Below are 23,084 nucleotides of genomic sequence, written 5' to 3'. Positions count from 1 at the left end.
GACGGCAGATATATGCAAGCCCATTTCTTTTATTAGTTTAAACCCACATAAAGGGGTTTATTAGTTCAAGCCCGTAAATTAATCTGATTTTATTACATCAAGACCAAAGAACAAAGAAGACGAATATACCTGTATCAATAAATAATACCCAAATACAAACAACCCCTATTTTTAATTTGTTCAAGATCAAAAAAAAAATTTTTAAAAATTAAAAAAACATTAAAAAAAAAACAAAAAGAAAAGCAAAAAAAAAAAAAAAACTCACAACTGCCGACGCCAGACCGCCGAGACACCGACCAGCGAGACTTCCACCACGTCAGCGACAACCAGCGACCCACCCCCCGCACCACCTCCACCGCACCATCACCACCACCCCACCATCACCACCACCACCCCACTACCACCAACAAGTAAGTCCTTTTTACTAAACTTTTGTTTGTCAATTCAAAAACATTAATCGAGCATCGATTCTTGATAAATATGCGTGGATGAATATTAATCTATGCTTACTTCTTGTTGGGTTGCAATACTTTAGCCGATTTTAGAAAAACAAATTGAGATTGAAATTGATTTTGTTTTTGTTTTCATTGGTTTTCCAAATCGGTTTACGCAGACCGATTTTGTACACGAAAATCGGCGCCACAATGCCGATTTTTGTTAACCAAATCGGCGACACAACGTCGACTTTACAAGTCAAAATCGGTGTTGTATCGCCGGTTTTGTTTTTGTTTTGTTTTTTTTTTTTTATTTTATGATTTTTGTTTTTTATTTGATTTTGAATTTCATTAAGGGTAAATTAGTATTTTTAGGTTGGAGGTCTGAACTAATAAAAAAATGGGTTTGTATATATCCGCCGCCTAAACATAATTGATAATTCTATTAGAAATAAATGATGTATACTGTGTTGCTAATTCTATATAATGTGCATTCACTTTCCATATTCAATAATATTTCAATTTCCTTGTCACCTTTCTTGCAATAATGAAACTATATATCAATAAAAATAAATATATTAATATTACCTAATTAAATAGATTATATAATAATCAAATATCCATTCAAATTGGTGACCACTTAATTGGATACCCAACAAAACCAAGGTAGATGAATTTACTATTAAACCCTTGGAACAATACGAACAAACAAATCTCATTTACATGACCAGTAATTCTCTCTCTCTCTACTTTCTTCTCTCTCTAAATGCTCCACCTCACAACCACCACCACCACCACCACCACAGATTCCACCACCGTGGACTAACTCTAGCAGTAAAGGCAAAACCAACAAACTCACACCACCAAACAATGGGCAAAGAATCCTCCACCACCTCCGCCGCCGCCGCCGCCGCCGCAGCATCCGATTCCACATCTGCGCATGCAGAATTCAAGCTGGTGGGCTTCAAAAACTTCGTCCGAGCAAACCCCAGGTCCGACCACTTCCCCGTTCACCGCTTCCACCACATTGAATTCTGGTGCGGCGACGCCACCAACACCGCCCGCCGCTTCTCCTGGGGCCTCGGCATGCCCCTCGTCGCCAAATCCGACCTCTCCACCGGTAACTCCGCCCACGCCTCCTACCTCCTCCGCTCCGGCCAACTCAACTTCCTCTTCACCGCCGCCTACTCCCCCTCAATCTCCTCCCCCTCCTCCGCCTCCATCCCCAGCTTCTCCCTCTCCGCCCACCGCTCCTTCACCTCCTCCCACGGACTCGCCGTCCGCGCCGTCGCCATCCAGGTCGAATCCGCCTTCTCCGCCTACTCCGCCGCCATCTCCCGCGGTGCCGTACCCATATCCCCTCCCGTCCTCCTCTCCGACAACAAAACCTCCATCGCCGAAGTCCATCTGTACGGAGACGCCGTGCTCCGATTCGTCAGTTACAACGACATTGAATCAGCTTCGAACGGCTTCTTTTTACCCGATTTCGAACCCTTGGACAACGCAATTTCATACCAAGATCTCGATTACGGAATCAGAAAACTCGACCACGCCGTGGGCAATGTACCCAAACTCGAACCAGCTGTAGATTACCTAAAAAAGCTAACCGGCTTTCACGAATTCGCCGAATTCTCAGCCGAAGACGTCGGCACAGCCGACAGCGGCTTAAATTCGGTGGTTCTCGCAAACAACGACGAAAACGTTCTGCTCCCGTTAAACGAGCCCGTTTTCGGCACAAAGCGAAAGAGCCAAATCCAGACGTATTTGGAGCACAACGAAGGCGCGGGTGTGCAGCATTTGGCATTAGTGAGCGAAGATATTTTCAAGACGCTTCGAGAAATGAGGAAGAGGAGTTGCATTGGAGGGTTCGATTTTATGCCATCTCCTCCGCCTACTTATTACAGGAACTTGAAGAGCAGGGCTGGAGATGTTTTGAGCGACGAACAGATCGAAGAGTGCGAGGAATTGGGGATCTTGGTCGATCGAGACGATCAAGGAACTTTGCTCCAGATTTTCACCAAGCCTGTCGGTGATAGGTAACGATTTCGAAACTTACGAATCCGATCAATTATTGTTGTTCCCTTAATCTTGTGGTGGTTAATGTTAATGATGTTATTCGATAGTTAATTGTCCCTTATGATAGGTATCGTTGGGAACTTACGAGACCGGTTAATTAATTTACTATCCCTTAATCTTGTGATGGTTGAATATGTTAAAGTTAGCTAATTGTTTCGTACGATAGTTTGAAGATATGTATGATGTTTGGGAATTTAGCTTCTTTGGCCTCGTTTGGCAATGTCGATAAGATTGATCGATTTTGTCACAGTTACAATATCGATAGGATTGATCGATTTTGTCACAGTTACAATGTCGATAGGATCGATCGATTTTGTCACAGTTACAATGTCGATAGGATCGATCGATTTTGTGTTTGGGAAGTATCCTGTGATGAAAGGGGCTGAGTTTTGACTAATTATCTTCACATGCTCGATCGAAATACGGACTCGTTTTTAAATGTCGATAAATTTTATTGACTTGTGATTGTTGATATTAAGAGTTTGTTATTTTTGTAGTATTGAAGAAAATTATAAATTTTTTTTTTTTTCGTCGAAGTTTACTTTAGTTGAAACTTGTGTAATTTTTATTTGTGCAGGCCGACTATATTCATAGAGATAATTCAGCGAGTAGGTTGTATGCTGAAAGATGAGGAGGGAAAGACGTACCAGAAGGGTGGATGTGGAGGATTCGGAAAGGGGAATTTTTCCGAACTCTTTAAATCTATCGAAGAATATGAAAAAACACTCGAATCTGCAAAACAAGACTCTTGATTCTAAACAACTATATCTATCTATATCTATATCTATATATATTCTAAGGCAGGCCTATATAGTTCGAACATATGTTGCTCTACTTAGTCGCAGATATCGTTGTTTGTAATAATCACTTTGACGAACGACTTTGGCCGTTGGAATAAATATATAATGATTGTATTTTAAACGTTTTAGGTATCTTTTTCAAGCGAGATCGCGGAATTTTTTGATGCGTAAAAACACGAAATGTTTTCGACTTTTCTCTATTGTATTTTATAAATGGTGATGGAGCCAACATAGGGCGAGGGGTTGATAAAATTTCTTTGCATCTGAAAATTGTATCATGTTTACTCAAAATGAAGTCTTCAAATTGACAGAGCTTGTTTTGTTATAGTTTACAACAATCTATTAGAATTCAACTTAATTGAAGTCAAGAAAATAACTAAAGTTGCTATTAGGATAGTTGAATTATGAAAAATCCCATCATGTTTTGCTGATTACAACTACCTTCCTCAACTATGTATTGTCTTACAAAAAACTAGGGGTGGTAAACGAGTTGAGCCGGCTCGAAAAAAAGCTCGAACTCGAATTCGAGTTCTTCGAGTTCAAGCCTTTTTTAAGTTGTTAGGGAGCTCACGAGTCGGCTCGCAAGCCTTAGTTTTATTTTTTCATATTAATTTTTTATTTAAATAATGTATAGTAATATAAAAATAATATAAAAAGAACATATAAGTATTAAAAAATATATATAATTACAGTTTAATGTTTATTTTATAAATTCTTTTATTATAATATAAATATTTTGTAATAATAAATAATAAACTGTAATTATATATATTTTTCTATTTTTTAATTATAATATAAATAATTTTTAATAATAAAAAAAATTATTAAAAAAAAAACCAAATGAATTTGGGCTCGAGCTCGATAAAATGAACTCGAGCTCGAGCTCTACAAAATGAACTCGATCCTGCTAAAACAGACGAGCTCGACTCTTTCACAGCCTTAAAGAAAACTAGCTCATTCAGTTGGTAAATTTGCCTATGTACGTCCGTAAGAGTAAATGTGTAAGCCATTATAAACTCGAGGGAAATATTATAATTACCAAAACATGATGGGAATGTTCGTAATTTAATCTTACTTGAGGGACACGGCCCTAATTTATTTACCATATAAAAAGAAAGAGGGAAAAAGAAAAGCAAAGTTGCTACTAGGTAACATAAAAATCGCTACTTCCCTTCGTACGCGTACACGTCACTTCGTCAGCTGCTTCAAACGACTCTACCTACAAAAAAACTTCAACGTAGCAACAATTTTCTCGTTTGATTTTCGGAAGAAATTCATGAAAATCCATAGCTGAAACATAATCGAAAAAAATTATCTGAAATTTCATCGCAGTGTTTGTTGAATTGCGATGAGCGGTAACGAATTTCGGTTCTTCTTATCGTGCGATATTAATCTTCCTGCCACTTTCAAAATCGAGAGATTGGACGGGAAATTGTCTCCGCTTCAGCCCCCTGATTCAGGTTTTATTTTCTAATTCAAATTTTATATTATTTTTGATGTTTCAATCAATTGTCAACTTTTGTATTTGTTGTTGCTGCGGAATTGAAGTAATTTTTTTTTTTGGGAGATGAAGGGTTCTTATAGTATATAGTGGTCTAGATTAAATTATTCAGTTCATGGTGATATTTGAACTTTCTGGGTACTAGTTTATGGTCAATTTTATTGAATTGTTGATTGGAGATGAGAATTTATGGTACTGTGTATTGATTGTTCAGCTGATGGTGATTGTACGGTAGAGGAGAGGAAGCCGGAGTTGTACGTTGAGTGCTTGTTGTATATCGATGGCGCACCCTTTGGGCTTCCCATGAGAACGAGGTTTTAATTTTTTTGTTTTTTCGTTTCGTTTTTGAAATGTTTTTCCGGAATTTTTTTTGGGTGATTGTGTATTGAGATGGTTGTGAAAAAAATGTAGGTTGGAATCAGTAGGTCCATCATATTGTTGGAATGAACTTATAACACTGAGTACCAAATATCGTGATTTGACAGCAAATTCACGGCTTGCTCTTACTGTAAGTATTCTACTGTGAATTCCATTTTGATCAAGTTTTTTTTTTTGGGGGGGGGGGTTTTAAATTTCCATAAATTGTTGATTTCTATTGTGTATATAGGTTTATGATGTTTCGTGTGGGAAAAACGAGGAAGTGGTTGGTGGGGCCACCATTCATCTGTTTAACATGAAAAAACAGCTCAAGAGTGGGAAGCATAAGCTTAGGCTTTGGGCGGGCAAAGAAGCGGATGGCTCTATAAACACAACTACCCCTGGGAAGGTATTAATATACAATTATTTGGTTCCGTCATACAGAATTTGTTTTGTCTTAGGGTTCAAGGTGTATTTATTGTCATGTTTTGGGTTATGATAGGTACCTAAAGACGAGAGAGGAGAATTAGAGCGTCTGGAAAAGCTTGTAAACAAGTATGAGAGAGGACAAATTCAAAGAGTTGATTGGCTGGATCGGCTTGCGTTCAAAGCGATGGAGAAAATTAAGGAACGTGAAAGCATAAAAAATGGAAGTTCTCATTTGTACATCATTGTTGATTTCTGCAGCTTTGAACATCGGGTGGTTTTCCAGGTGCTTTCGACATACCTGTAGTCTTTTCTTTATCCATTTAATGCTCTATAAATTTTGTGGATCCTTTGGTTGAGATTTCACGCGGTCTATCTATATTCCTACTTTTTTTTTTAATATGGAAAGACATGGGCTCATTGACACTGTCATTAATTAGTAAAAAATGCATCAAGTTCTGATTTTGTTTGATCCCAGTTCATTAATGTGGAAGTTAAGGTAAAAGGGTTGCAATTTCTTTTCTGGTCCAATTTTTGTATCCTCCTCATTAGGTTTGTGATTTTCCTATGAAGTTATGTATGCAGAAACATTTAGATTTTACTGTCTACATTATGTTTTTTTATACACGAACACCTTGAACTATTATCAGTTATTAAATTCATTTTGGATTCGGTTCTTGCAAGTTCTCGGTGCTGATAAACCAATTACATTATATCAGCAAATAATATATAAACACTTTGATATGGTTTCGTATGTTTCCTTTTCCCTTCTGTATTTCAAAATCATGTCCAATAGTTGAACATATTAAAGCATCTTTTTTTTCTACTGCATTAGGTACTGCAATCTGAGTTTTCAATTTTTTCTGCAGTTATCTGTACTTGATATTTGGGAATTCAATCTAGAATTGTGATCATATTTTCCTGGAATCCTGTTAAACTAGTAGTATTGTTTTTATAATTGGATTCCCATAGAGTTTAAAGATAATATTGCATGGATGTATAGGAGTCTGGAGCAAATTTCTTGATTCCATCCCCAATAGCTTCAACAAATGAACTGGTTACAGTATGGGACCCTGAAGTGGGAAAAATTAACCCCTCTGAGCACAAGCAACTAAAGCTGGCAAGAAGTTTGAATCGTGGCATAATTGACAAAGATCTTAAACCCAGCATTACAGAAAGGAAGTAAGCTTTATTATAATCTGACCTTAAGCCTTCTTTTCTAATATGTTGCATTACTCTTATAATTTATATTACATTGTTTAACATGCTTGTCTGTCTTGTAGTCTGCTAAAATGTGCCCAATTGTGTAATAAGTTTATATATGCACAGCAGCACAGGCTTGCCAGCTGACTGAGAAAGATAAAAATGAAACTACAATTGTTTGATCTCTTCTTCTTTGATCCTGAAATCAGTTTATGAAAAACTAAGAATGCCAATTGTGAAGGATTGAATGTGTACTGGTTTCTATTATTTTTCCATACAATTTCTTGTTCAGTTCCATTACTAGCAATCTACAAAATCAGGGAAGTCGAAGATTTTTTTTTTCTTTTCTAGTGTGGCAAATGTTATCCAATCTATGAGACTATATAGTCTGTTTTAATCATTTGCATCCAACTTTCTTCATATAAGCTGAAACTCTGTATATAATTCTTCATCACATGTCATTACTTGAACAAACTTTACATACTGTTGAATGGTTCACTATTTCGCTACTCAGCTAGCCTGTCTGATATGCGACAGGTCTATACAAAGGATATTAAGATATCCACCGACAAGGACTTTGACTGGAGAGGAGAAGCAGCTCCTCTGGAAATTTCGTTTCTCATTGATGTCTGAGAAAAGGGCTCTGACAAAATTCTTGCGTTGTGTTGAATGGAGTGATGTTCAGGTAAAACTTTGGTAAATTTCAGGTGCAAAACATCCTAATCACAATCTTTATGTGTTGAACATTTTATTGTTTTCTGCTTGTAAGAATTAATAATATTGTACAAGCTGTTTTCTGCATTGCTTTCCTTGCGATTATACACCAGATATCTCACTCTAGCTCTACATCCCTACTTAAAAAATTCTCAAATTATGAGCATTAAAAAAGAGTAAGGATTCCAGAGGGTTATCTGAATTATGTTAAGCAAAACCTGAATGATGGAATAAATTATTAGTTGGGAAGTTTCTTTCATCATGTCGAGTATACCTTGTTGTTTTTTCAATCCTCGTTCTAGCTCTTTGGAGAGCTAGATTCAATCCCTTGTCTCTTTCTTTCTGTTTTCTCAACTTACTGGGAGAACCCCTCAATTTACGTTCTTCTTACATTTTCTCGATTCATTTTAATCTCCTTTTTCCGCATTCCGTTTTTAACAATCTTACATAGCACATTAACAATTTATGATAATTGTCTACAGGAAGCTAAGCAGGCATTAGAACTGATGGGCAAGTGGCAGACAATTGATGTTTCTGATGCACTAGAGCTTCTATCTCCAGTTTTTGAGAGTGAAGAGGTTAATTGTCTATACCTGTTTGCATTTTTTTATGTTTTCCTATGCATAACCTAGAACTTTTCTGTAGATTATCTTTCAATAATCTAGCTTAAATACTTCCATGCCATCTACACAACATAGTTCGACAAACTAATGTTTTCAAAATCGAATTATTGATCAACCCAATCTGGGTAAATTTAGTTGTTCAACTTGTAAGAAAATGGCTGAAAGTAGTACTAAACAGTGTGCTAAAATTTTATCAGTTGGAAGTTGGTTGCACAATCCTAGAGATATCTATGGTGAATTTGATCTTCACATTCTCTTTCTGGTTATTTTTCTTTGGATTGAGTTGCATTCTCATGATATATCAAGAGCAAAACATTGGCAGCTGCTTTCTGTAAGAAACATATACCAAATAGCTCTTTCTTGTGGGCTGATGCATCATATATTTTCGAACTTCTTTATTAGTGGTTCAAGTTTACAAGCCATTGTGTGTCAGCTCTCTTTTTTTTGGATTTAAAATGCTATCATTACAGTAAGTCAACTGGCTTATCACTAATTATGAACCTCTTTTACAGGTCCGAGCATATGCTGTAAGCGTTCTTGAAAGAGCTGATGATGAAGAGCTCCAGTGCTACCTACTTCAGTTGGTTCAAGCTCTTCGTTTTGAACGTTCTGACAAGTCTCGCCTTAGTCATTTCCTTGTACAACGATGTAAGCTTGACCCGAAAAAGAATATAATTCTCTGAATAGTTGTGAGAATTTGTAACTTATTTAGGCTCATTTGAATCCTTTTCTCATTCCGCAGCGTTATGCAATATTGAATTGGCTAGCTTTCTGCGGTGGTATGTAGCAGTGGAACTCCAAGATCCTGTATATGCAATACGTTTTTATAGCACATATGAGATGTTGCAAGAAAGTATGTTACAGGTTTGGGATTTTCGTTCTCTCTCTCTTGCTCATAATTTTATGATATTTATACTGTTTTGTTGATAGCCATGAACCTCTAGATGGCGAATCAAAACACCGATCTTTTTGATATAAAGTTGAATTGTGTTCAGGTTGAGATCATTAGGTATTTTTAAGGATATATCGAGGACCTGAATGATCTGATCCTGTGCTTTCTGTTCTTGATGAATATAACTACTAGTTTCAATTAAACTTGTTTTGGAATTTCATGTCCTCAACCTGTTATCTGTTTGTCTTCGAGTTGTCGGGCTTGGGAGAAGTCTCATACTGAAGGTTCTGTATTATCACCAAAAAAAATGAAAAAGAAAGAGAGAAAAACAGCCAGTAGTTCTTGTGCTAATGTAGGGCTTTTACTGTTATCTCTGGGTTTCGTTCTTTCTTCTCCTTTCTTGGGCTATAATAGGTGTTGACTGACTGATGCATTATATCAGCTGGGGCCCGCTACAAGTGGTGGTGAAGACGGTGTTGAGCTTTGGCAGAGTTTGGTGCGTCAGACAGAATTGACCGCACAGCTGTGTTCAATAATGAGAGATGTAAGAAATGTAAGGGGCGGAACCCAAAAGAAGATCGAAAAACTTAGGCATCTTTTAACCGGGCTTCTTAGTGAACTTACCTACTTTGGTGAGGTACTTGCAAACATGGCAATTTTCCATCTTATGTTTTTTCTGACTACAAATAGTTAGTGTTTATTATTGCTAGATTTATAAAAATAAAAAAATCTATTTTTTCAGCCAAGAAGATCACCTTTGGCACCGAAGGTCCTTATAACAGGGATCATACCATCAGAATCATCAATCTTCAAAAGTGCATTGCATCCATTGCGTCTTTCTTTTCGAACAGCAAGTGGAGGAAGCTGTAAGGTCATATTTAAGAAGGGAGATGATCTTAGGCAAGACCAGTTGGTAGGTGTCTATTATTTGCCGCGCTATTGATTTAAAAAGTGATTTTTATTTTTATTTTTCAGATGTGTAATGTGACAAGTTAAACTCAGGTTGTTCAAATGGTATCATTAATGGATCGTTTGCTCAAGCTGGAGAATTTAGACCTGCATTTAACTCCCTACATAGTGTTAGCAACAGGGCATGATGAAGGCATGCTGGAATTCATTCCGTCCAAATCTTTAGCGCAGGTAATTTACTATCCTATTGCTTGGATTTTGGAATACCGAACAATTGAATTTATATAGAATCGAACTTAACCTTTGAACTTCCAGATTCTGTCGGAACATCGAAGTATTACAAGCTACCTGCAAAAGTTTCACCAAGATGATAACGAACCTTTTGGAATAACTGCAACATGTCTGGACACTTTCATAAAAAGTTGTGCTGGCTACTCAGTTATCACGTATATACTGGGCATCGGTGACAGGTGACAATCAGTTGAAATCTAGTTTTCTCAAACTTACTATGTTCTTTTTTTGATGCATTAGTAGCATTAACCATCTTTATAACTTTATATTTGGGATGACAAGGTTATTGATTACTTAATTTGTATATGTGTGATGAGACGAGTACAGAATGATTTTTTGTTTTTTTTTTTAGCCTGTCATTTCAGCAACTGATTTTGATGACATTTACGAACGAAGCATTTATTTATCTTCTTGGTCCACAGGCACCTTGATAATCTGCTGCTACAAGATGATGGTCGCCTATTTCATGTTGATTTTGGTTTTATACTTGGTCGGGATCCAAAGCCTTTCCCACCACCTATGAAACTTTGTAAAGAAATGGTTGAAGCTATGGGTGGAGCAGAAAGGTATTTGACACATCTAAGATAACTTCTAATCGGCTTTCTTTGCTCTTCATACGCGTTTATGTCTAATACTATACGAGCTAAAATATTTTTGGAACAAGATAAAGAAATCAGCTGTTAATTCGTAGCATAATTTCTCACTTCTATTCCTCTCTTTCATTGCAGTCAATACTACACGAGATTCAAATCCTACTGCTGTGAAGCTTACAACATTCTCAGAAAATCGAGCAATCTAATATTAAATCTGTTTCACTTAATGGCCGGTTCGAACATTCCTGACATAGCTTCTGATCCTGAAAAAGGCATCCTTAAGGTGAAATTTCCATGAATAATTTATATATAACCACCTTTCGATTTCTATTTTCACCCTCTTAATTATTACATGTTCATTTTTCGTGTAGCTTCAAGAAAAGTTCCGTCTGGACTTGGATGATGAGGAGTCGATACAGTTTTTCCAGGATCTTATCAATGAGAGTGTCAGTGCATTATTCCCGCAAATGGTGGAAACCATCCATCGATGGGCACAATATTGGCGGTGATTAAACGCATTCGGTGTAGAAATTTCAGGTGGGCGGAACAATTTTATTTTTCTTGTATTTATGATATAATATTAGCAAATCCTCGTTCCTTCAAATTAAACTTGAACCGTTTCTTTTAAGATGACCGACTTATGATTCTTTGCCAATTGGAGCCCGAAGAAAAAGACGTACCATTTAGTTAACATTGTATATAAATTGCAACATGACTTGTTAATGGCTTTGTATATAACTTAATTTTAGAGATGATTCGGACTTGTTTTGATTAGCTCTATTCTTTGGACTTGTTTTACATATGTTAGATTAATAATATTTAGATAGAATTAATTGTATTCATTTTGTACTAACTAATTAGCTAGTAAAGTCCAATCCTTTAATACTAACCAAATTCTTGTAAATCGCCCTATTCGTATTGCTCTTTAAGTTCGACGAAATAAAGTATAATAACAATACAAAGAGACAGAGAAAGAATACAATAATTATGAGTGCATCTTTGTTATAAATAGAAGCGATTTCATTTTATATAGATGCAAAAACAAGAGAAAGAATTGCGACTAAATGGAAATTTAATTACATTCATGAAACGAGTTAGAAAACAGAAATAACGATTAAATTCCTCTGTTTTCGTTTAAACGAGGATTTCGTCGGGCCTGATACATAGTGGAATCACTCAATTATCCAACTTGTGATACACCATTGCAGTAGTTGACACCATTACTATTACTTCTACTATTATTATTGTTATTATTATTATGACTATACTGCCCCCCATTTTTGTTCATATTTACCTGATTTAGTCCCCAAATACGTATTGTACGGTCATCACTTGCAGAAGCCAGCATATACGGATTGGCGGGGTTCCAGCTAACACAGTTAACTGTTGCAGAATGTCCGGCTAGTGTCAATATTAGCTCCTTTGAGAGCCTGTGCCATATATAAACCTACAACAAATATAAAAAAAAAACTCAAATGAAAAACCGAACAATAAGTGAAATCGGGTGCGATTGACGGAACCACATTTGTACTCCCTCCTTCCCGTATTAATTGTCACTTGTGTTTGTACGCACAGATTAAGAAACTCAATAAATGTGCATGGATTGTAACAAACGACATAAAAATTAATAAAATACCCATACCGTTAATTGATTTTCAACTAATTATCTTTCGATTAATTCAGAGAGATGAAGGGCAAAATTGAAAAAGAGTGGAATTAATGATTCATTGGAATTGTAAGATGACAAAATTACCTGTGAGTCTTCACTTCCACTGGCAATAAATGCTTGCTCCAATCCACCGAAACAAGACCTCACAACAAAACGACTTCGTTTGTGACCTTTGTATTTAGCTACGAGTTTGGTGCAGCCATCTATATTCCAAACATGAAGTTCTTCATTCAATAAACTAACAAGCAAAAACTTCTTATCTTCCGAAAGTGCAAACGAAATTATCGGATGATCCTCCACTATAATTTTCTCGGATTTCGTTTCCCAACCAAACAAGAGTATAATTGTTTCTTTACAAACTGTTATAAGCTCTTTCCCATCTGTAGTAATCCCTATGTCTGCAATCATAGTAGTCTTCTGCCCTCTCCAGCATTTTAACTCTTTTCCTTCAAGATCCCACATGCTGATGCTTTTATCGGAAACGCCAGAGAATATACTCCTACCATCCGGGGCCCACGTACAAGAGACAAGACCGAGACCTCTTTTTTCGTATGTATGTAAGCATTCACCTGAGCCAATATCCCATCGTCTAATAGCCTCCTCTACTCCACATGTTAGAAGCTGATTGTTATCGGGGCTCCATGAAATATATGAGACGGGTTTTTTGTGACCGGATAATTTATGTTTTAAAGAAACGTGACCATCAGCCATAACCTAAGAAAAAGCAAAACAACCATCACTGTCATTTTTGCAATTAAACATAGGCTCAACTGATTTACATGCTTGTCTTACTATATTTGTTTATCATAAGCACAGCTGAGAATATAAAATTTGCATTTGACAAATATTGAGCATTATTTCCACAACGTAAAGAGCTTGTAACAAAATGTTCACACATCGATAAAATTGTAGAGCACCTACAAAGTGTTCTGGAAACTAGTTCAACGTGAAATGCTTAAAAGAATAGTATCAAAAATTGCATCCAAGGACCAAAGATATATTGGTATTTCGGCGGTTGACAGCTGTATATAAAATGATGAATACTCATATACAGATGAATTTACCATAATGGCTGCTAATTATAAGAGATCACGAACACTAAATAAAACTTAAACCAATTAGCAAGTAAAATGAAAGAAAAGGCAGTATTACCTCCCATATAATCACAAGGCAATCGCCAGATGAAGATGCCAAGTATTTCCCATTGTGTGAAAATTGCAAGAACCAGACTTCGTCATTGTGTTCTTGTAGTATCTATAGGGTCCAAAAACGAACAGAAGAAATCGTAAATGGTCGCAGTAATAATAGAATATTAACTTTTGAGAAGAAGATACTCTGCGGCATTTCAATGATTTCTACAGAAATGTGAACATTTTCAAGAATACATAATTAAGGTTCACTATGAACAGAGGGTTTTTCGGGCTAATAGGTCAAACAGATTTCCAGTCTCAGATTTTTTTTCCGTTTGACCTTATTTAGGAAAAGAATCACTAAAAGATTCTAAAATCACAAGGAATTTTATCATATTCAAAAAAGACAAAAACATAACTGAAAGCACGGGTTTAAATGACACTACACATTTCAAGTAATACCTCATTATCTAGTGAAGAATCATGTAATTACTCGGAAGTTAGTGTTCAAATACCTAAACAATAGTGAAAATAATCCTAGTTTACCTATTGTTGTCCTTTTACTACCAATTGCAATCTGCAAAGCAATGTAATGTAATGGAATCAAAGAAAATATATCAATCCGAATCTTGATATAAACACTACACCCTTCTCAGGTCAAACTCTAGAATTAGGTGACGTTTTTTGATACAATTTCATAAGATTCAGTGTTTTGTTGGCATGAGTTTCAAAAGTTCCTTTTTGTGAACCCATCCGACAACTCATAAAAAGACAACGTAGTTTACAACATTACTTGGCAAATAAAAGGGACGAAGCCCACAATGCTAACATAGTTCAGATTTTACGAGCAATACGGAACTTTGCATTAGACAAAATTGAGTTTCTCTTTTTGTTGTTTTTATTTTCTGTTTCTAGTAACTTTCTTTATTAGTCTTCTTTATCAGCCACTAGTACTAATCCCGACTAACGTTAAAAATGGCATTTACATATTTAAGTACTCAGGAGTATAATGAAAGACCGTGTTGATATTACTATATGTTAGTACTTAGTACCGATAAGCAGTTTAAGTTTCTCCAACAACTGCAAACAACAAAAAGATTAATATTACCTGCGACGTCTGACAAGGAATATGGTCACATCCACACTTATGATCAGTGAGCAATGACATTTTCCCAACTTCGCAATTATGAAACTTACAAGCGTCCTTTTGCAAGAGAACCGCCTGTTCAACAAGATGCACCAATCTCTTTTCTGGAATCATCACAGCAGGAGGAAGCAACTTCCGCAATTCCTCCAGCAACTTTTTACGAGACCCGAGTCTCGACTCTTTACCAAAAGATCCATCAAATAAATTTCTCGAGGGACATATAATGAAGGAAGAAAGAACTCGAACTCTCTCATCATTTACTGAAAGAGGAACAATCTCGGTCCTCAGAGTCTTCCAAGCATCAATAATTTTTTCTCCCTCCAAAAGATCAAAGAATTTCTGCTCCAATATTATAAAAGATGCCGACTTGATTATTGTTTCGTCTAAACCAATTTCATGCAACATCGAAACACTTTTATCCCATCGACCTTCTAGAATTTGACGCATAAACATATCTACTACAGGGGTGTGCAACGGAATTCCCGACTCCTCCTCTAGACGAGCCCCCGTCTCGGAATAGCCAAGAGAGTACAATGCCTCGGCCAGAATTCGAACAAGTTCAGCTTTATTTACGACACCTTTTGAGCCAATGGCCTCAACGTTATCCCCTTGAGACGATAACTGCCTAGCCATTGAGAAACTACCCGATAAACCGTTGGAAAAACCTCCCGATTCTCCAGACATAACTTTCACACGTTTCGACAGTGGTTCATCATCATCCTCGAAACCTCCCATGAAAAGTTCACTTCAGCCCATATATTCAAAACCACAGCAACAAATCAAGGATCTTTCTCGGCAAATATTCGATATTCGATAAATCACGTATCAAATTCTGTAAATAGAAAAAACAAAAAACACGGATGTAAACAATGCAGCAAGCATAAAGACAACAACAACAACAACAAAAAATAACCCATTAATTAGTTCACTTAAAAAAATCGAATTTTTATTTGTGAGAAATAAGTCATCTGATTCGAATTTACCAGCAGCATCAATCAAACAAAGTAAAACCCACTGAAAAAAAAAATTACAATGAGAAACTTAAGAACTGAAAATCGGAAACCGATTACCCGGGCTCCGTTTAGGATCCAACAACACGGGTAATTATCCAATCGGAGCAAATAAAAATTCCGGCGGTAAGCAAATCAAACTAGGGTATGTAAACAAACTCACATGAAATTGAATTGAGAGCGCCGATTGAAGCAAGCGCGATGAAGAAGCGGTAGAGCCGAAAAAGGATTAATGGAAGGTTCAATATAATGGCAGAAGGTGCCCGATGGATCATGGATTTGGATCCGACCCGGAAAATGGGTATTTGCCCCATATTAATATAATTGGGGATATTATACTTTTCACCCCTTAAAATTTGCACCGATTCCACATTTGTCCCCTAAGTTCACAAAAACATATTTAGTCCCTCGTGTTCCAATAATTTAACATTTTTTGTCATTTTCGTTAATTCACCATTAGTCTGTTAGTTAAGGCAATGACGGACACACACTTGATTCCGTTATTTTTAACGAAAAATTGACGGACATGACTAAAAGTGTTGAATTTTTGAAACATAAGGGACCAAATATGTTTTCTGTGAACATGGGTGGACCAAATGTGGAATCCGTGCAAACTTGAGGGATGAAAACTGTATATTTGTAAAACTGGCAAAATGCACTTCACCCCATGAAATTATAATCTGTCACATTAAACCCCCTATAAATATATAAATGAAACAAAGCCCCCTTAAAATGTATGAAATAGTTTTGCACGTTTGCCCTAGTAATGTATCTCATATCTTTTTTTGGATTATTAATGCAACTTATTCTTCCAATTGCATATAATGTAATTAAGGGGACATGTTATTTATTTTTCCCTTCTTTTTTATTTTTTTGGCAAAAAAGGGAAATTTATAGTATAATTGTCGTTGAAGTACAGAGGGCCTCGTAAAAACCTTATGAATACACAAGGAAACAAATCGTAACATAAAAAAATAAAAATAAATAAAAACAACCTAGGGTCCATAGTGCACCTAATATCTAAGAGCACTTTATTATTTTACATTGCATTTTTTTATTTATATATAATGTAATATTAATTAGTCCCGGCGGGGCTCGAACCCGCGACCTTCGGCTCATAAGACCAACGCTCTAACCAACTGAGCTACGGGACTAATATATGTATTATTCTTTTATTTTTATATTAATAAAATATTCATAGGTATTTATTTATGTAGGTTCAACAAATCATTAGTATTGACTCTATTGATATATGATTTAATTAAATATTAAAATTTATTTTTATTGTTATGAGTTTTATAGCATATTTTTATTCATATATATTATCAATTATATTTAACTAAATATGTATAAATTAAATATTAAAATTAAAATAATCACTAATCAACCCTTAGTAATTAATCAAATTTGACAATATTCTTGAGTAAAATATAAAATGGGGTAAACTACAACCAATTTTATTTTTCAAGGGGCTTTCTCTATTTTTGTGTTTGTAGGGGTGCTTAGTGCAATAATTAAAAACTTTGAGGGGTAAGTTGCAGCTACATCATTTAATTTGAACTTGAGATAACAAATATGGCATTTTTAGATGTATATATAAGAAATCATATAAAATATACTAATATTAGCTAATAATTTATTTAAAAATATTTACCCATTTTAATTGAAAATTAATTTTTGTTTTTATTTTAGTAAAGCAAGAAGTATATCATAGTTAGTTTATATATACATGGCTTATTTTGCCTTCTTGTGAATTTTTTTTTTGGACGGCGTAAGCTCTAATAAAAATAATTGGATTTTATTAAATTATTTAATCTTTTCCCGGCTAGCTTTATCTTACCTTAGTGTTATATAAGGAATGTAGAAATTGCTAGAAGGAATTATTTTAATTGTTTTAATTATTAATTTAATTTTATTTTATTTTAATTAAATTATTTTGACAAAGTCAAAGTAGGCTAGGCCAAAAAATAATAGTCCACAGCTTATGGTGGGTGGTAGCAGATCTACATCAATAAAAATATTAAAATATTAATATTAATAATATTAAAATATTGATATTTATTCTCTAGTAGAAGTATGCACCGCTAGTGCGTACGTTAGAGATAGCCGGCAGTCAAAAACCCAGTCATCACCGACGGCGCATTTTAGCAACAGATCTTATAATTCCGCCATTATTACTTCCCAATTTTCTATACTAGAAGCTCCCACTTCTCTCTCTCTCTCTCTACACTGAAGAACACTGAAAACAAAGTCCGAAGAGAGAGAAAAATGCCACTGAGCTGACGATCTTCCTTCTCCTCTCACTGCATGAAGTCGTAGTCTCCACCTGCATCTACATACAGATCTTCGTATATATATATATATATACACACACCAATCAGATCTAATTCAGCTCCAGGTTTTCCTCCCCCCATTGTTTGAACTCCAATTTCGCTCAATTTGAAGCTTATTTTCATAGTTTCTGCGCTTAATTTTAATTTCTGTAATCTAATTTCCATTTTTGCTGTTTTTTTTGGGGGTTTTATTACAGTATTAATTAAGGATAGTAAGAAAGGAAAATGTTGGGACGGCCGTCGTTTTCGCTGTCCAGAAACGGAAGTTTCAGGGCAGAAAACCTAGGCCAGAATGCTTTGGCATTGATCGGAAACCTCTGTTTCACTATGTTCGTAGTTGGGGTTTTGGTTTTCACCATAATAGCCGCCACTTACCAACCAGAAGACCCATTGTTCCACCCTTCCTCAAAGATGACAAATTTCCTCACATCGAACTCAAACGCCACCTTCAAATCCGACACCGGAGTGGTGAAAACCGGAGAGGATTTCGTCGCCTCCAATCAAACCGCATTCGCCACCTTCATAAACATAACCGATGTCGATGCAGCGGCACTGCCCACCGAAGGGGGCGAGGGGGCCGAAACCACCCTCGAGGAGGGGGCCGTTTGCAATACCGAGGGGCCCATCAACTGCCGTGATCCGGATGTTTTCCATCTCTTGATGAGGTCAGCGATCGAGAAATTTAAGGATATCCATTTCTACCGATTCGGAAAGCCCGTGCAAGGCGATAACGACAGCTCTTGCCACATGGCGTGGAGGTTTAGGCCTAAAGAAGGAAAGGCGGCTGCTTTTTACAAAGACTATCGGAGTTTTACCCTCGAGAAATCCGATAATTGCACGCTTAGTGTAAGTGGGATCGGTGAGTATCACTCGGGTGGGAAAGCTAGAAAGAGAAAGGGGAAAGGGAGGGGAAAGAATAGGGAGAAGGATAAAGAGGTTTTCGAGAAGGTTCCGACGAAAGTTGATGATAACCCTATTGCCCTACCGGATGTTGGAGAAACTGTGGAAGATGCTCTTCCGATTGTGGAATCGGAGGGCTCGTTTGGCCGTGGGAAGTATTTGATATACTCGGACGGTGGAGATAGGTGCAAGAGCATGCATCAATATCTATGGAGTTTCACTTGTATGTTGGGGGAGGCGCAGTATTTGAACCGAACACTCGTTATGGATTTGAGCGTTTGTTTGTCTAAAATGTACACTTCGTCGGGGCAAGATGAGGAAGGCAAAGATTTCAGGTACTACTTCGACTTCGAGCACTTGATGGACTCGGCATCGGTTCTTGATCAGAAGCAGTTTTGGTCCGATTGGAACAAATGGCAGAAAAAAAACGGATTAAATCTCCACCTCGTCGAGGATTTTAGGGTCACCCCGATGAATCTTGCTAAAGTGGACGACACTTTGATTGTGAGGAAATTTGGAGATGTGGAGCCCGATAATTACTGGTACCGAGTTTGTGAAGGGGAGGCAGAATCGGCTGTGGAAAGGCCTTGGAATATGGTGTGGAAATCGAGAAGGTTGTTGGATATTGCTTCGGCTATTGCATCGAGAATGAGTTGGGATTTCGATTCCGTTCACATCGAGAGAGGGGAGAAGGCGAGTAACAAGGAGCTTTGGCCGAATCTTGATAAAGACACTTCTCCAGAGGCACTTTTGTCGACTTTGAAGTACAAAATCGAAGATGGGAGGAATGTGTACGTGGCAACGAACGAGCCGGAAATCTCCTTCTTCGACCCTTTGAAGGATAAGTACTCGTTACACTTTCTTGATGAGTATAAAGATTTGTGGGATTCGAACAGTGATTGGTATTCCGAGACGACTAAGCTGAACAATGGAGTCGGGGTTGACTTTGATGGTTACATGAGGATATCCGTCGACACCGAAGTTTTCTTGAGGGGGAAGAAGCAGATTGAGACTTTTAATGATCTCACAAAGGATTGCAAAGATGGGGTCAATACATGCACTTCTACCAGTTAGTTTTTTACGTATAAAGGGCATTTTCGTAATCTTCCGTACACGTCGATGCTAGTTTGAGGTAACCGCCCTATGTCCCGTTTGTGTTGCTTTTTCAAGAAGTTTATTTATTTCTTTCTTTGATTATGGTAAGTTTTATTTAAGAAGCTCTTTGTTTTAGAAAGAAACAGATAGATTTGTTTCATTTGTTTGGTATCTTTATAAACTGAACTAATTTCCAATTGTGCTGCCAGTTTTTACTTTCGATGTATCGGGTCTTGCTTTGCACCATCCGAATTTTCATTAGCAAAGTTTATATTTCGTCGCCCTTTATTTCGTTTTCGTTAGATGTTGTTATTTTTTGTTGTAGCTGCTATGATTTTCTGGGCACAGGATTTAGTTATCTTGATGTCTATACATATGTGATATGTGTATATAGAAGAAAAAATGGGAAAATTACAGTTTTCATCCTTCCAGTTTGCACAAATTTCACATTTGGTCCCCTGTGTTCACAAAAAATACATTTGGTCCCTCATGTTTCATTAATTTAATATTTTTGGTCATTTCCGTCATTTACCGTTAGTTCGTCAGTTAAGGCAGCCGTGGGCACTTGATTCTGTTGTTCCTAATGGAAATTGACCAGGAGGACTAAAAGTGTTGATTTTTTCAAATATGAGGGATCAAATATGTTTTTTGTAAATATGGAGACCAAATATGAAATCAGTACAAATTTGATGGAAAATAATACCACCAATCAATAACTAGTCAAAAGAATAGGGCTGTTTAAAATTCAAAAAAAAACAAGCAAGCAAGTATAATCTTGAGACCTAAGAAAGAAAATAAGCAAGTTATTAGGGGCGGAATTAGAAATATCTAGTTTTGTAGGGGCAACATTGATATTTTTGTTTTAAGTAGATTTTGATTTTCCAGAGAGATGAGATCATGGATGCAAGTAGCTTTCTTTCTGTGTTTGCACTGACAAAGCAGTACAATTTTTTTTTTCTTTTTATATCAAAGAATAATAATAATAATACATAATTATTGGCTCATTTAAGTTGTACGCACGTATTATTATTACTATTTTATTATTTTCCAAATATTATTACAATCGGATAAGCTACTTACAAGACATTGTAATAAGTTATTTTATTCTAATTAAATACTTCAATTGGAAATTGCCATTGCAATTTAATGCAAAATATAAATTGTTACTCAATTTAATGGAATTTGCTAATAGAAGGATGGGGCAATTTGCTAAACACCCCCGAGCACTAATACCATTTTGAATCAGGGCAATCATATTCTCGTATTTTACTAAAAGCTCATTAGGCAGCTCAGTTAGAGAGTTTAGACAAAAAATTGTCGTTTTATATCAAAAATACATTATCGTCATCCAACTTATTCATCCTCAAAACCATATCCATTAAACGAAATGACATTTCTTCCACTATTCTGCCTCTCTCTATTGGTCCTATTCCACCGACCGCCTAATTTTCACCACAACGTCATTGAAAAAAGGTTATTTTCATCAAAAATGTCTATTTTCAGTCGACGTTGTCCGACCAAGCTGTCCATTTTAATATCTAAATCGTCTATTTTCAGTTTAAACCATTCAACTAAGTTGTCTATTTTCAATCTAAGTCGTATATCAATCTAAGTTGTAAGTTGTCACAATGGACTTTTAACAAATTTCAGAATTCGAGCGGACTGCTAGCTATACAAACTATTTTCGGAGGGAGTTTTAGCCAATTTTCTCTTAAAAATTTAAATCCCAACTAAATATTCGAATATACTCCACAACTATAAAACACCTAGTTATTTTCTATTAAATTGCAAACAATATTATTTTTTTTCAATTAACTTTTTTTTATATTAACACTAGTTCCAATTTACTAAATAAATAAATTAGCATAGTGCAAAATGACATGTGCCCCTTGGCTAGGTCATTCTCTTCCAATAATAAATTCAAAACAGAAACAGATTTTGTGGCTAAAAGTTAGGATTTGCAGCAACCTCAGAATGTAAACTAGAAAGAGTCAATAAATAAAATAAATTAAATATATTAAATAAATAAATAAATATATAAAATAAAATAAATAAATAACAAAAAAACCAAGTCCCATGTTGTATAGACTGACAACCTCCCAATCCAAAATCCCAAAACTAATTCATCATGTCAAACAAAAAGCATTAACATAGTTTTCAGACAGCTTCTGCAACTCACCACTTGTCAACAAATTTTTTTCCCAGGTAACAATTATTTAAATTCTTTCAATATTTCCTTTTATTTTATTTTATTTTATTTTTGTTATTTTTAATTTCATATTTTTTGTTTTGTTGTAAAATTTCCCAGATTTCTTGTTGTTTTTGAGCAATTAATTCATGGATTTTATATGTGTTTGATGTATGTATCTATCTTGTATCTAATGATTCATTCTACCCAATAATAAACAAATAAATCTTCTTGAAATTCAAAAATAAAAATTAATTAATTAATTAAATAAATAAATAATCAATTATTTCTTCTAACAGATCATTTCTTGATTCTACCAGCTTTCTTCTATTCAGAGATTTTATTTTTCTGCTAATCAAGAACCATACGAAAAAAAAACGAAAATGGCAGAAGAATCGAAGATGGAGGAACAGCTCAAGAAACCGACAAGAATCATCGTACCGGATCTATCCTTTAACGTGCCGAAAACAAAAACCACGTCGCGTTCGATTCCCTCTTCACCGGTGGGTCTGAGGAAGGCGGCAAGTATCAGAAGCAACTGCCTATGTTCACCGACGACACACGCGGGCTCGTTCAGGTGCAGACACCACAGAAACTCTTCATCGAACCTCATGCGCAGTAGCATGTCCGTTGGATCGAAGCTGTCTGAGCTGGCGGCGGATAAATCCAACGGCACATGCGGCGACACCTTGCGCAAACAGATCACCATTGCAGGGCACCATAACCACGGCTCGTAAAATTTATATATATATATATATATATATATATATATATATATATATATATAAAGAAA

General features: G+C 36.0%; 4 protein-coding genes, 1 long non-coding RNA gene and 1 other non-coding gene across 7 annotated transcripts; 4 read left to right on the top strand and 2 right to left on the bottom strand.

Annotated features, from left to right (window-relative positions):
- Window positions 1–1,063: 1,063 nt before the first annotated feature.
- PDS1 (4-hydroxyphenylpyruvate dioxygenase) lies at window positions 1,064–3,431 on the top strand. The gene is made up of 2 exons (XM_012975417.2): window positions 1,064–2,470; window positions 3,088–3,431. Exons 1-2 carry the CDS (start codon window positions 1,158–1,160, stop codon window positions 3,260–3,262), a joined length of 1,488 nt encoding a protein of 495 aa, XP_012830871.2. The 5' UTR covers window positions 1,064–1,157; the 3' UTR covers window positions 3,263–3,431.
- Window positions 3,432–4,429: 998 nt separating this feature from the next.
- VPS34 (vacuolar protein sorting 34) lies at window positions 4,430–11,723 on the top strand. 2 transcript variants are annotated; one of them, XM_012975415.2, is made up of 18 exons: window positions 4,435–4,770; window positions 5,026–5,125; window positions 5,223–5,319; window positions 5,419–5,577; window positions 5,671–5,880; window positions 6,598–6,776; window positions 7,335–7,482; window positions 7,994–8,089; window positions 8,647–8,782; window positions 8,877–8,998; window positions 9,469–9,663; window positions 9,769–9,939; window positions 10,029–10,166; window positions 10,251–10,405; window positions 10,649–10,792; window positions 10,955–11,102; window positions 11,191–11,356; window positions 11,449–11,723. In XM_012975415.2, exons 1-17 carry the CDS (start codon window positions 4,659–4,661, stop codon window positions 11,326–11,328), a joined length of 2,448 nt encoding a protein of 815 aa, XP_012830869.2. In that variant the 5' UTR covers window positions 4,435–4,658; the 3' UTR covers window positions 11,329–11,356; window positions 11,449–11,723. The 2 variants fall into 2 exon arrangements, with proteins under 2 accessions (XP_012830868.2, XP_012830869.2); XM_012975414.2 differs by having other exon boundaries at window positions 4,430–4,770; window positions 11,191–11,723.
- Window positions 11,724–11,873: 150 nt separating this feature from the next.
- Window positions 11,874–16,146, bottom strand: LOC105951934 (WD repeat-containing protein 26 homolog). Its single transcript, XM_012975416.2, has 5 exons — window positions 15,939–16,146; window positions 14,727–15,597; window positions 13,641–13,742; window positions 12,573–13,202; window positions 11,874–12,266 (listed from the first exon to the last, which is right to left on the bottom strand). Exons 2-5 carry the CDS (start codon window positions 15,498–15,500, stop codon window positions 12,000–12,002), a joined length of 1,773 nt encoding a protein of 590 aa, XP_012830870.2. The 5' UTR covers window positions 15,501–15,597; window positions 15,939–16,146; the 3' UTR covers window positions 11,874–11,999.
- Window positions 16,147–16,855: 709 nt separating this feature from the next.
- TRNAI-UAU (transfer RNA isoleucine (anticodon UAU)) lies at window positions 16,856–16,929 on the bottom strand. The gene has a single exon. It is a non-coding gene; the product is annotated as a tRNA-Ile (tRNA).
- An 882-nt stretch (window positions 16,930–17,811) lies between these two features.
- On the top strand, window positions 17,812–20,383 carry LOC105951931 (uncharacterized). Its single transcript, XM_012975413.2, has 2 exons — window positions 17,812–18,173; window positions 18,306–20,383. Exon 2 carries the CDS (start codon window positions 18,334–18,336, stop codon window positions 20,080–20,082), a length of 1,749 nt encoding a protein of 582 aa, XP_012830867.1. The 5' UTR covers window positions 17,812–18,173; window positions 18,306–18,333; the 3' UTR covers window positions 20,083–20,383.
- Window positions 20,384–22,106: 1,723 nt separating this feature from the next.
- Window positions 22,107–23,040, top strand: LOC105951856 (uncharacterized). Its single transcript, XR_016029322.1, has 2 exons — window positions 22,107–22,308; window positions 22,612–23,040. It is a non-coding gene; the product is annotated as an uncharacterized LOC105951856 (long non-coding RNA).
- The last annotated feature ends 44 nt before the right edge of the window (window positions 23,041–23,084 follow it).

This window comes from Erythranthe guttata, chromosome 13, assembly GCF_056151865.1.
Source record: "Erythranthe guttata isolate IM_541 chromosome 13, IM_541, whole genome shotgun sequence".
NCBI classification, from domain to species: domain Eukaryota; kingdom Viridiplantae; phylum Streptophyta; class Magnoliopsida; order Lamiales; family Phrymaceae; genus Erythranthe; species Erythranthe guttata.
Note: the sequence above shows the minus strand (reverse complement) of the source record. Positions and strands in the feature narration are given on the sequence as shown.